This window comes from Staurois parvus, unplaced genomic scaffold (genome assembly GCF_062004578.1).
Source record: "Staurois parvus isolate SC_StPar_1 unplaced genomic scaffold, SC_StPar_1.0 ptg000011l, whole genome shotgun sequence".
In the NCBI taxonomy this organism is placed as follows: domain Eukaryota; kingdom Metazoa; phylum Chordata; class Amphibia; order Anura; family Ranidae; genus Staurois; species Staurois parvus.
Window position 1 is genome coordinate 30,157,691 of NW_028317807.1, and position 12,888 is coordinate 30,170,578.

The 12,888-nt window shown below is 41.2% G+C and overlaps 1 protein-coding gene across 2 annotated transcripts in view; it reads right to left on the minus strand.

Moving 5' to 3' along the window:
* ERBB4 (erb-b2 receptor tyrosine kinase 4) overlaps positions 1–12,888 on the minus strand; it is a 1,213,483-nt gene that overhangs the window by 68,295 nt on the left and 1,132,300 nt on the right. For both annotated transcript variants that reach the window (XM_089672264.1, XM_089672254.1), the window contains exon 24: positions 3,535–3,632. In XM_089672264.1, coding sequence (XP_089528390.1) covers positions 3,535–3,632 — 98 coding nt within the window. The remainder of the gene's footprint in view (positions 1–3,534; positions 3,633–12,888) is intronic.

The window sequence follows — 12,888 nt, forward strand, 5'->3', positions numbered from 1 at the left end:
CGTATCGGGCCCATCCAGGTACAGACTGATATTTCTAGGGAATGCTTGTACAGAGAATGAACATACTGCTAGGAGCTGGAACAAGAGATATGCTCTCCATAGAGGGCTCATGGGAGGAAGGGGAGGAGATATGCTCTCCACAGAGGGCTCATGGGGGGAAGGGGAGGAAGTCTGCTGACCTCAGAAGGCTCATGGGGGAGGACCAGTGACAGATAATAGGAAAGGCTATGTTCCAATCGGAATGTACATCCTGTGTACAGGCACTCCCCATTGCATTGTTCTGTGGGAGGGATTTGACCTTATTCATGTGGGGGGGCGTGTGTGTATTGGTAATAATACCAAAGGGGAGAATGAAAACTTTCCTTATGTGAATTGCAACACTAGCCTTAGAGTGTCGTGTGATGATTCTAGGGTAACGGAGCTCCATCCCCCACATTTCAACAGAAGCTAACCAATTTGGATGGTCAGGAATCGTGTAGTTTAGCTGCAGTCGTGGTAAGCGAGATTCGCACAGCTTTATGGGGGATTTCTGCACATCCAACTGCGAGTACTCACGGTAAGGAGAAATTCGTTAAAGCGAATTTCCAAGACACTTTATAGGTAATGATTTGCCATCTGTGTCCTTACAGGAGTGAATTTATGCCATTTAATTTACTGGTGATCAAAGAGGAAGTGAGAATATCTCCTAGCTGGGGACACAGACAGCAATAAACACCTTACCTTGCACCCTTACCCACCTTCTATTACTATCTTTGCCCCATTGATGAGACTTTGCACCCTTCACATCACGGTGACCACACAGGAAATGAAGGGACATCTCTGCAATAGATTGTAGATAGAATTGTACAATCTGAAATTCAGATTTGCCAAAACTACTGTAACATGGAGACAAACCAAGAAAATCTGTTTAAACTGAACCCAGTCAGGCAGGCCCAATGCAACAAATAGTTGGTAGATCTAAAAAAGATTGTACAATTACACTTAATAATGTATGAACAGCCTAGGGAGAGTGGGAGAATTACAAAAACTGCAGGAAAGAACATTTTTTTGTCACATTATACTAAAGGTACTTTATTAGTTTCTCTGTGTGCCAGCCTTTCTTAATTCCCCCAAACATGTAGCTGCCAGATTACTAAATATTGCATGGATTTTGGTATATATTTAACTAAGCTTGACCACCAAGTGCTCCGAGCAGGTATTTAAATAACCTCTCCCCATATTGCTTTCATTTATAGAAATAAGCTTTCTTAGACATCAATTTCTGATAACATGCATATTAAAATATGTTTGCATGACTGACTTTCTCATACATTGGCTAAATACTGACAATTAATGGCCCATTTAAAATGCTTAGCCCTTCGCAAGGATGCTTACTTAAGTACAGCTCTCAGGTTTTCTACTTTCTTTAATGGAAAATTTAAGGAATGATTGTTAACATAATCTTAAAAGAAACAGAAATAAAAGTTCTAATAACATTTATTTAAATCAGTCATTTAAATTGCAGAGCTCTCCTGATAGGACTTGTTCTCTGTGCCCTTTCATATGCACACAGCCACCTGCAGTAGCTCTGGTGATATTATGGTAATTAAGTTTTCCATCCTAATAGTGAGAGTGTCACATTGCAATCCTCTATGATATCATGGTCTTACATTATCTTCCACTGTGCACAATGGCTGTAACTTAGAATCAATGAGGACAATGGAGACATTCTTGCACCCGATAATAGCATGGTGACGACAATAGGAGAGCTGACACAAATGTGCAAGAATAGGTACAATGAATCTGGATTATACTGTAGCAACATGAGGAAGAAAATGAAATTGGCTGGTAGGCATTGGAGGACACATGCACATTCATAAGGTGCTAATCCAAGAATTCTTGGAAATGCTATGTCTATATTGCATATGTTATTTTCTATAACTAGTAGTCTAGATAAAAAAAGACCAGTTCATGGTAATTAAAATATATAGCATTCCATATATTTTTTTTTTATTTAAGTACAGTAGTAGAGAATGCATTTCTTTTTAGTTAAGTAAATACTGTATACTAATATATTTGTCTATTTTTTCAACCAGATGTTGACAAGTATGAATCTGGCATTTCAGTACTTTATATAGCTGGGTTTAACATTATGTTTAGAATATGGATTTCAGTATCTGGATCTTAGGTTACATCCAGCTAAATGAGTAAGCTGAGTGATTACCAAGAGGGACACCCAAACCTTTTCTTCTCATAAGACTCATGTCACAGGAGATTCTATCAAATGAAGCAGTCTTCCACTTACCTCTGTGGAATCAAAACCTTGCTTGCCTGGAATACCACCGAATCTCTCTACATAACAAATGGTCAGCACAGGAGTGTAATTTTGCTGGACTGGTTTGCACTTGATGGCCTGGGTAGTAAGGGACCAGGTTTCATAGAGACTAGTAAGCAGTCCTTTAGCAATCATGAAGTTGGGGACATTTTCTAGTACCAGGATTCCCCATGTGACATGGTTGAATAGAAAGATAGCCACCTAGATCTTCAGTCTGTAGGAGTAGTCAACAAGTACAGAGAAGTGGCGGGCTTTCTTCCTAGAAAACCCATCCAGCACCGCACACATAAAACATGAAAGCACTTTGTAATAAATCTCTATTTATGAAATTGTACACAGATTAAAAATATGTCTATAAATGTACAAACTTATAAACCGTTTAAGATAGTATTTTCTAAAAACAGTATTGTTTTTCTATAAAGATCATGGTCAACTGGATACCAGAAGTAAGCTAAATGTTACAATACAGCACATTGTTAAAAGAAACATTTAGTAGTCATCTAGATATGTGTATTGAATTTAGACACTACTAACTTATATGGAATTAAAGACGAAGTTCACTTTTTAATATAATTTGGCTATGCAATCAAAGGGCCTCGGTAGGTTAGAAAACACAGTTCAGCATAGAAAAACATAGAAAAATATTGTTTAGTTTAAATGTCATATCTTTAAGCAGGAGGAGGCGAGAGCTATGTGCTTGCATGGGTTATGAACAATGCATGCTCATTCCTGTGATTCCTAGGGCGAGTACTCAACATATGGTGCATCCTAGGTTCTAGGCAGTACAAGGCTATTCCCTTCCAATAGTAGTTTTTTGGCAAGGCTTTGGGGATACGATTTATTACAGACATGGAATTTAAACTAAGCCTAATTTTTTTAATGTACTGGGGATCCTTGATCGCACAGTAAAATGTATTCAAAACCTAGCCTTTAACTGCATGTACTGAATCTATATCTATTAGCTATAGTAGTAGATGACACAAGGAGTTTGTTTCCCCAAATAAACCAACTAGATTTCTCCCTTTCATGTTTCAAAGGGATAAACAGTAGAAGGTAATCTATTGCTTTTGGCAACACAGACATTACAGGCCTAGCAGATTATATGTGCTGTAAAACTGTGAAAAGGAGACATATACATGTAAAACTGTAATAGGAGAACCACACAATACAAATGTAATTTTTTTTTAATCTAGTTACCATAGGTATTATGGAGTATGTACCTGTATTACAAGGTATCGTTGGGGGTCCCTCGCCATCCTGGAGAATTCAGCTGCCAGTTCCTTAAACTTGGGGCGACTGTCAGCATCGATCATCCAACCTTAAAAATGAAATGTTTACCAAATTATATTTTTACACAAGGGCAACATTGATAAGGTAAGACCAGACCCTACATACTGTTTATACAAATGAAAAGAAACCTCCTTATTGGATGCATTCTATGTAAACTTTGCAAAAATCTGCATAGGATGAAAAAATATGGATAGAAAAATTGACAATAGCATGTCAAAATGTTCAGTAGAGATATATATATATATAAAATTGGACAACCTCTATCCTTTCCCATCATCTGATCTTTATTGGTCTGTTAATTCATAGGTGGTCTCCCTGACCAAAAAAGGAGAGCCAGACTTTTACAGGAATGATCAAGATCTGCAATAACATTTGTATATATATGGCTACTAATCCGTCTGACTTAAAGAGTGACTATACCTTTCTTGAGAAAAGCACAATCCCTTCTGGGTGATCAATGCACATTATACATTGCAAGGAATGTAACAAGCTTTGTAGCAGACTTTCTGCTGTGAAGAAATAGCTGTTTGTTCACCATGTCCTGGGCAGACTTACTCTTAATGGGAGGAACCGGTTCATTATAATCACTTGGTGCACTTTCAGCGTTCTAATGAAAAAAACTTTAGAAGTATGTAAACCTTGGGGAGCAACTCATGAAAACTTAAATTCCTACTGATGGGGGTGTCTAGAATTTGATTTGTATGAAAACATCTGGAAAAATCACTGGGCCAATCACACAAATAGAAAATGACATCATTGGGAATATGGAAGAATTACCCCTTAACAGATAGCTAAAAAAAGATCAATGGTGTCAGTGGGAACTTATCTGAGAGGCAGAATCTGCTCATTGCTTGAGGAACCCCTAACAACCTCTGGAGGAACCCTAGGGTTATATGGAACCCTGGTATGTGCTATATTATTTTTTATTTGCTATATTTTATACTATAAAAGTTGAGCTACCCTTTTAGGTTTTGCTATGTATGTTTTCATTCTAAGGTCAGTTTTAATGGTTCTGAATTAAGAAAATGTTTTTTCTTAGGCTTTGAAAAGAGCAGTGGTAATGTGCACAGTTTAGTATCCCTACAACAATAAGGTTGCAAATTTGATGAAATATGAACAGACAGGATTTCACAGGATGATTACTGATTGGTTGCTATAGGTTATTGCACCTTCACTGCCCTATTCTATAAAACCATTCTACCCTTTTTTTATTAGATTAATCAATCTATGATTTGCTGAGTATAAATAAACAAATATAATAATACCCTGCTAGATCTTCCCATAAATGTCATAAAAGCCTGCATGTCTGCCAAACTCTTGTCTTTTGATCTAGTGCCTCCTTATTTACGTTCAATAGGATATTCTGATCTTCTTGCTTCCTACATCTCTCAAATATTTGCACCTTTTATCTCCCCTGTTTCTCAGACAACCTATTATAGATTATTTTGTGTTTAGAACAGATTGATCAATACAACCTACCACATACCAATTATAAATAAAAAAAAACAGCCACAGTATACCGGGGATTATTAGTATGAATTGCTAATTAGATTGTATTAGCATAAACAAAACATGCAAATGGTTGTATTTTTTTAAACCTCAGAACAATGACATATAAAATCTGATTGGTTGGTATGAGAAACTCCCTTTTTTTTCTTGGCCCTTGTGTTAATAAATACTGCACACACTTTTCATCCAATCATTGCTGTAACTAATAAGCAGCATGTAAAGCTCCATAAGGGACTATCTTGCTGTCTCTGATGGCAGGAAAAGGGTAAAGTCATTTTATAATGCTTTGCTGGGCCCTCTGGCAGAGGAGAAGTTGGTTATTTGTGCCAAGGTGAAATACGTGTCTTTCTCCAGAACAAAGCATTACAGAAAACCATATATATCATGTCTCTGCCTCCCTCTCTCTCTTCTGCTCAAGCCCCCTGTTTACTGGTGCATGTCCTTTCTGTGCTTACACAAAAAAGATAAAGTACAGAGCATTTCAAAGTATTTGCAGTGAAGCTCACAGGGATTTAACTCTTATGCGCACAGTCTACCTACTTATAGCTGGTCATTTAGGTCGTGAACAGAAAACAACATTGTGATCAATAAAGCAGAAATCCACCCTTACCATCAGTCTAGCACAGTTGTACAGGCTCCTCTCCTGTATTGAAAATGCTTAGTCTGAATTCACTGCACGCTGTGAGCTTCTCTCAGTGTGCATTAGAAGCTGCAGCAAGTCAGAGAGCCAGCCTCATCTCCAGGCTGAAGGACGATCATCATTATTCAGCCCTCTCCTCCCCAGCCTGACTGTCCTTGGCCAACCCCTTTCGTCTGTTGGATTTCAGTTCTTTCAATCATGAATTTAACAAGTTACCAAGGGAAGTCTGCATGCCTAGAAACACTCACTCCTTCAGACTGACTTCTGTCCATTAAGGCTCCTTGCACACTAGCATTTTGTAGGCTCCTAGAAGGTATTATGAGAATTTTTCTGCTCATAGAAGCTAATAGTGTTATCCTATCTGTCCATGCAGATGATTTTAGACTAGTAGCACTAGGAGAAGAAAAAAATATTTTTTATAGAATTTTTGGGAGCTTTTTTCCATCAGAAAAAAAAAAGCTGAACGCTCCTAAAAGCTCTTAAATGCTCCTTTCTAGCTTTTTGTTTCTACATGTACTGTAAAAATTCTAATAAACCGCTAATTATTATTATTATTATACAGTGTTTATATAGCACCAAAAAGTTTGCTCAGCGCTGTACAATATACTGGGGGACAGTACATGAGACAATACAGTAACAATACAATATACGAGAGGTTCGAGGGCCCTGTTCTTTCAAGCTTACAATCTAGGAGGGAGGGGATAGGGTACAGGAGGAAGTGGCTGTGAGGGATGGAGTGGTGGGAGGAGTGGAGGAGATCGGCTGTTAGGTGAGGGGGGGGGTAGGCTTACCTGAAGAGATGGGTTTTCAGGGTGCGCCTAAAGGTGAGGAGGGTAGATGACAGTCTGATGGATTGGGGTAGTGAGTTCCAGAGGATGGGGGAGGTCCTGCAGAAGTCCTGCAGTTGGGCGTGGGAGGAGGAGACCAGGGAGCTAGAAAGTAGGAGGTGTTGTGAGGAGCGAAGAGTACGGGTTGGGTGGTATTTGGGTATCAGGTCAGTGAGGTGATTTGGGGCAGCATTATGGATGGCTTTGTAAGTCAATGTTAGTAGTTTGAATTTAATGCGTTGGGCAATCGGAAGCCAGAAGAGGGAATGACAGAGGGGGGTGGCAGATGCGGAGCGGTTGGTAAGGTGGATGAGTCTGGCTGCTGAGTTCAGGATAGACTGAAGCGGGGATAGTCTGCGATGAGGTAGGCCGGTGAGGAGGGAGTTGCAGTAGTCGAGTCTTGAGATAATAACGGAGTGAATGAGTTGTTTAGTAGTGTCTGGGGTTAGGAACGTACGTATTTTGGAGATGTTGCGGAGGTGGAGCCTGCATGAGTTTGCCAGCGATTGGACATGGGGTTGGAAGGACAGATTTGAGTCTAAAGTGACACCTAGGACTTTGGTTTGCAGGGTGGGACTGATGGTGGCGTTGTTGGTCGTTATGGAGAGGGGGGGTGGGCTGGGGGGAAAATTAGGAGCTTGGTTTTGGAGAGGTTTAATTTGAGGAAGTGGAGTGACATCCAGTCTGATATGTCGTTCAGTAGGCAGGTGATTCGGACGGAGACTGAAGGCGTGAGGCGAGGAGTAGAGAGGTAGATTTGCGTGTCATCTGCGTAGAGGGGGTAGTTAAAGCTGTGGGAGTGTATCAGTTGGCCAAGGGAGGAGGTGTAGATGAAGAAGAGAAGGGGCCCAAGGACAGAGCCTTGGGGGACCCCAACAGAGAGGGGGAGAGAGGAGGAGGTGGCAGCGTTATAGGTAATGCTGAAGGAGCGTTGGGATAGATAGGAGGAGAGCCGCTAATGCTCTTAAACGGTACTACAACAAAAATGCTACTATCAGCATTTTTCATCCATCTTTTTTTTCTACCATTTTATGAGCTTATAAAATATGCCAGCATGTATGAAGCCTAAGTCTCCATGTACACAAGCCTACTCTGACTGACAGCTGTGGGAAAACACAAATCGTGGCAAAACCACGGCAAAACACGCTAACCATGGTGCTGCGATTTTGCGGCATTTTGCTTTTCCCGGGGCCAGCGGTCAAAACGTTTCTAACCTGAATGCGATTCTTCCACGTTCAGGAGAGGGAGGTTTAACCTCACCTAAACGCGGAAGCTTCTAAACTCTGCTAACACCCTGGTCACATCGGGTGTGACTTTGCGTGCAATTTGCATGCTATGTGACTTGAAAATTGCATGCCAAGTCGCACACTACTGTCCACAATTACAGCGGTCATATCGGTGCGGTTCTGACTTGGTCAGAGCTGCACCAATTTTTAAATTAGTGCATGTACTACTTTTGGTGTGACTGGCATAGACATCTGTGTCAGATGTCTTGCAAGCTGCACCTGAAATCGGCATTGTCCCCCGACTTTGAAATCTTGCGTTTTCACTGAAAGTCACACGATTTCTAAGTCAGCCTTGATGTGACCGGAGTGTAAAAGCCTATGTGTACATGGACACATAAGTTTTTATGGATTTAAGTTCCTAAAAAAGCCAAAAGTTCCAGCACTCGAGTTTAGGAGCTGCTCGTGTACATGGAGCCTAAGGCATTTCCCAGGAGCTAGTCCACTGCTTGCATCAAAGCTGAGAGCTCTTGAGAGGAGTGTTGAGGCAGGGTGAAGTGATGTTTTTAGGAAGCTATATAAAGCACCCAGGCGGCCCAATGATTCCATTGCTGGGTCTACAATAAAGTATTTAATACAAATAGAAAGGTTTTATTTAAAAAATATAACTAGCATGCCGATGTTGGAGGTCAAATAGGAACCAGGGAATGCAAATTTTAAGCGGATTAAACGTTAGCTTTAAAAAAAACAAAAACGTTATTTCTATACAGAATAATCAAGAGCTAAATATTAATAACAATATAATTTTGATCCGATGTTGTAACACAATGCCTTAGTGGTTAGTAGAGCCAGAACAAGGGTGGGCAGGAGGGGCAGCTGCCCTGGGCTCTGTGGCATCATGTGGGGTGGGGGATCAACAAGAAAATTGGGGGAGGGGGATTTGTGTTGGAAGGAGAAATTTGTGGGTGGCAGAGGGTAAGAATGATTCTAGGAGGGGAAATTTGGGGAGGTGTGCTAAGAGTGGTGATTTGGGGGGATTTGTGTTTGGAGAGGAGGAAGAGAATTTGTGGTAGGATGAGGGATTAGGGGGGTTTGCGCTAGAAAAGGTGATATGGTAGAGGGGGAAGGGATTTTTACTAGGAGGGAAACTAGGGAAGGGGGGGGGGTTTGTGCTAGTGATGGGGGAGGGGGATTTTCACTGAGGGGGAATTTGGAGTGGGGGGAGAGGATTTGTGCTAGGAGGTAAAAAATTTTTGGTGGGAGGATTTGTGCTGGACGTATATGGGGAAAGAGAATATTTGAGCTGGGGGGGTGCAAAGATTTGTGCTAGGAAAGGGAAATTTCAGTAGGCAGGTGGATTTGTACTGGAAGAAGGGGGGATTTATGCGTAGGGGGTAAGTATGCAGATTGGTGCTTGATTTATTTTGGGGGGAGAGGATTTTTGCTGATACATAATGCTCATACATCTTAGGGGATGAAGGGGAGATGCAGTTTGGCATGTTCGCCCTGGGCTCTAGATGACCTTGTCCCGACACTGGTGACTAGCACTAAAGCCTAGCAGCACTAGGGGCATTGGTTTGAATCCCAACCATGTCACCACCTTTCTGGAGTTTGCATGTTCTCCCTGTGCCTGTGTCGTTTTCTCCCACACTCCAAACACATGCTTATAGGTTAATTGACACCTCTCTAACTTGGCCTTTGTATGTATGGATGAGAGTTAGGGACCTTAGATTGCAAGCTCCTTGAGAGCAGGGACTGATGAGAATGTACAATACATACAGTATATGTAAAGTACTGTGTAATTTGTCAGCACTATATATAAGTACCTGAACAAAATATTGTAGAAAACCCTACAAATACACAGTCCCAGACAAATTTGCATAATTGTATCATAAACTGCCATTTTTTAATTACATATTTGATTTTGCCTTTTTATTCTTTGCCACATCTTAGTGATGCTGAATTACTGCAGCCTCTTTGCAGGCACTACCTTTCGGCATGCACACGTTCCAGCTATGGCTGTACACCATTTCTCAGGGCTGGTTTCCTGATGGTGTGCCGAATGGGCCATGTCTGTGTAAAGTGTAATGAAGAAGAATAATTGGGAGCCCAGGACAGAGTATTATCATCTTACAACAGGAAGTGCCTGAACAAGGATCAATGCAGAACGAGGTGAGTTCACATTGTGCAAGTTCACCTGCCAGTCTTCGCCGACACCACCCTGGTTTCTGTCCTGCTCACAATTTCTAAATTATTTGTTATTACTATTTTAAATATTTCAGTTTATAACTGGCCTTCACAAACTCTGTGGTTGCTCAGTAATTAGTGCTCTTGCCTTGCAGCCTGGGGTGCTGGGTTTGATCTCCAGCAAGCATGCTATCTACATAAATTTCATATGTTCTCTGGTGTTTGTGTGAGTTTCAATCCAAAAACAGGGTAGGTTAATTGGTTTCCACTTAAGGTGGTCTTACTGTTTGTGTGCTGAATGCTGGGCTTCCAGAGGAGCATACAAACTATTCTCCTTGCCATAGGTTCACTGGGGAACAAAGGGACAGTGTTTGGTAATTGAATACCATTAATAATAAGCCAAAATGAAAAATACAAATTTACATCACAGGCAAACTAGGCCCATGTCTGCAGTGGTGTACATGGACCATTACATTTATTTTCTATTATTTGTAAAGTATATCACAGGGCAAGTTTTGCTTTTAGAGACATTTCTTTTCACTTTATGTTGTGTCTTTAGGACAGGAAGCGATGGAAAGCCTCACCAATTAGACACAGGAAGCAAAAAAACTGACAAGGAATTTAACCATTTTCTACTCTAATTAAATTAATATATATAGATATATTAAGAATATATTAGTGCAGCACTCTCTAGTGTACAGTTAAGATAGGTAAATTTATGTTGACTCAGCAGTTAAGTGAGTCTGGGTAATTACTGTGGGTTCAGCTTAAGGTCAGGCTGGAAGATTCAGCAGTACAGGCCTCTATCGCCTCCCCCTGGTTCCGGAGGCCCATGGAAATTTCTAGAAACGAGTGGGCGGAGGTACAGAGGCAGAAATCTGAATATTTAGGGCAGTTTGACCAATCCCCAGGCAGAAGGCCTGGCATGGTGGTAAAACCTGCCCATAAATATTGAAGAGCCTGGCCAGTGAGTAGTCTGGTCTGTGGTCGGGTGGAAGATGGAGTGCTGAAGATTGTGAGGCCTAGGAGGGGACACCAGGGAAGCAGGGCTCTGCCTCCAGGCTGGAGCAGAGGAAGCTGGAGAGAAGGAACCTCACTACCCTACAATCTTAGTCTTCCCATGCTAGACAGGGTGTCTCTTGAATAGCACAGCAGAAGGCCTGAACAGCAGTCTTATCCAAGACAGCAGGAATCAAGGGACAGTGTAAATACCTCTACATTCCCTACAAGGAAGAAGGCTGCCAGATGCAACATCCAGCATGCTTTCATAGAACCAGTGTCCCTAAACCCCTTGCTTTAGGACACTTCACAAGACAGTTCAGTGGGCTGGTATTTTCCTCCAAGTATTGGGAATTTGTGTGAGTTTCACCCAGGGGACATAGAGCTCCTAAGAGAGGAACCTTTGCTATTGATTTCTTAGAGACTGATGTTATTCTGGAGAGAAAACAGTCCACAATCTGCATTTTTGTGTACATAGAGAAGGAAGTTAGTCCTCAGACTGTTCTACCAAGTCAAGTTGGGCATCCTATATTCCCTTATACCTATTCAAGTTGTTTTCCCCTCGATAAAACAACAAAAAAGAAGCCCATGTACTGGTCATTGACTGCAGATGCAAGTTGGAGATGCATGTTGCCTGGCTGTGCAGGTATGGGGGACCCAAAAATCCAGCAGCCCTGAAGGGGGTAGAGCTACTTTAGATATATTTTATTAACTTTATTCAAAGATACCAAATTAAAGATGGACAACAGACACTTAGGTGAACTTGTCTAGATTTCCATTACAGCGTATTCTAGGATTCAGGGCTCTTAAATATGAAAGCTGCACCAATGTACAGGGAATTTGTGACCCCTGTCATAGCATCAAAATGTTTTAAGTTTTCCATCTTTTTCTATAGTGGTTAAATCCTTCACCTTCCAGCCAAAGATCACTGCAAGGGGGTGACCTTCTCAGTCTCTTGTTGGTCAACTGCAAAGGGTCAGCTCCTTCAGTCATTTCTGGTATTATCAGGAATTTTTGCAATTATGGCTGAATCTGCAAAACCCTACAAATACATAGTGCCAGATAGAATCACAGTTTGAAGTTTACCTAAAAAATACAACATCAACACAAGGGACATTACTTATCTTCAATGTGATGTTTCCTTTGTGTTTCTGTCTAGTTCAGTAGAAATCTTCTGTCCTCTAATGTCCCCTGCACCTTCCAGTGCAGCATGGGTTAACAGAAATGAAGAGCCATCACTGGCTTTCATCAAGAGTGTTAGACCAAGCCCCCTTTTCCACCCAGCTCCTCAATTCAATGAAGCCATTACTAACATTTCTATGAATGAAATAAGACCTATAAATGGAGGGGGGGGGGGGGCAGATGACTGAAAGGTCTCCATTCATAGATCAGATTTTATTCATATAAGCTGTAGTACAGCTTTTATGAATAACCGACCTGAGCTGAAGGGCAGGCATAGTCAAGAACTCTTTATGACAGTTCCTCAATTTTATAAACCCCCTACCGCACCGGAAAATTACAGCAGCAGGATGGAGGGATCAGAGGACAAAAGGTTTCTACTGAGCTAGAATATAGAAGCACAAGGGACACATCACAGTGATGGTAAGTAATGTCCCTTGGCCTCAATTGTTATATTTTTATAGGAAAATTTAAGCTTTAAGCACATATGAACCCCAACTTAATGACATTAACATAGCTAATGCACTTTGGAGTTGATTTACAAAAAGCATATAGGCTGTTCTTGCAGCAAGGTAATGATGGTTTCCTATCATTTCTCAGGGCTGATTTGCTGATGGTGACCCCAGTGGACCATACCTGTATAAAGCGTGTTGAAACAGCCACTTGTAGTCTCTATCAGAAGCCAGTATGACAGGGTGGCAACAAAAAAGAACAATTGGG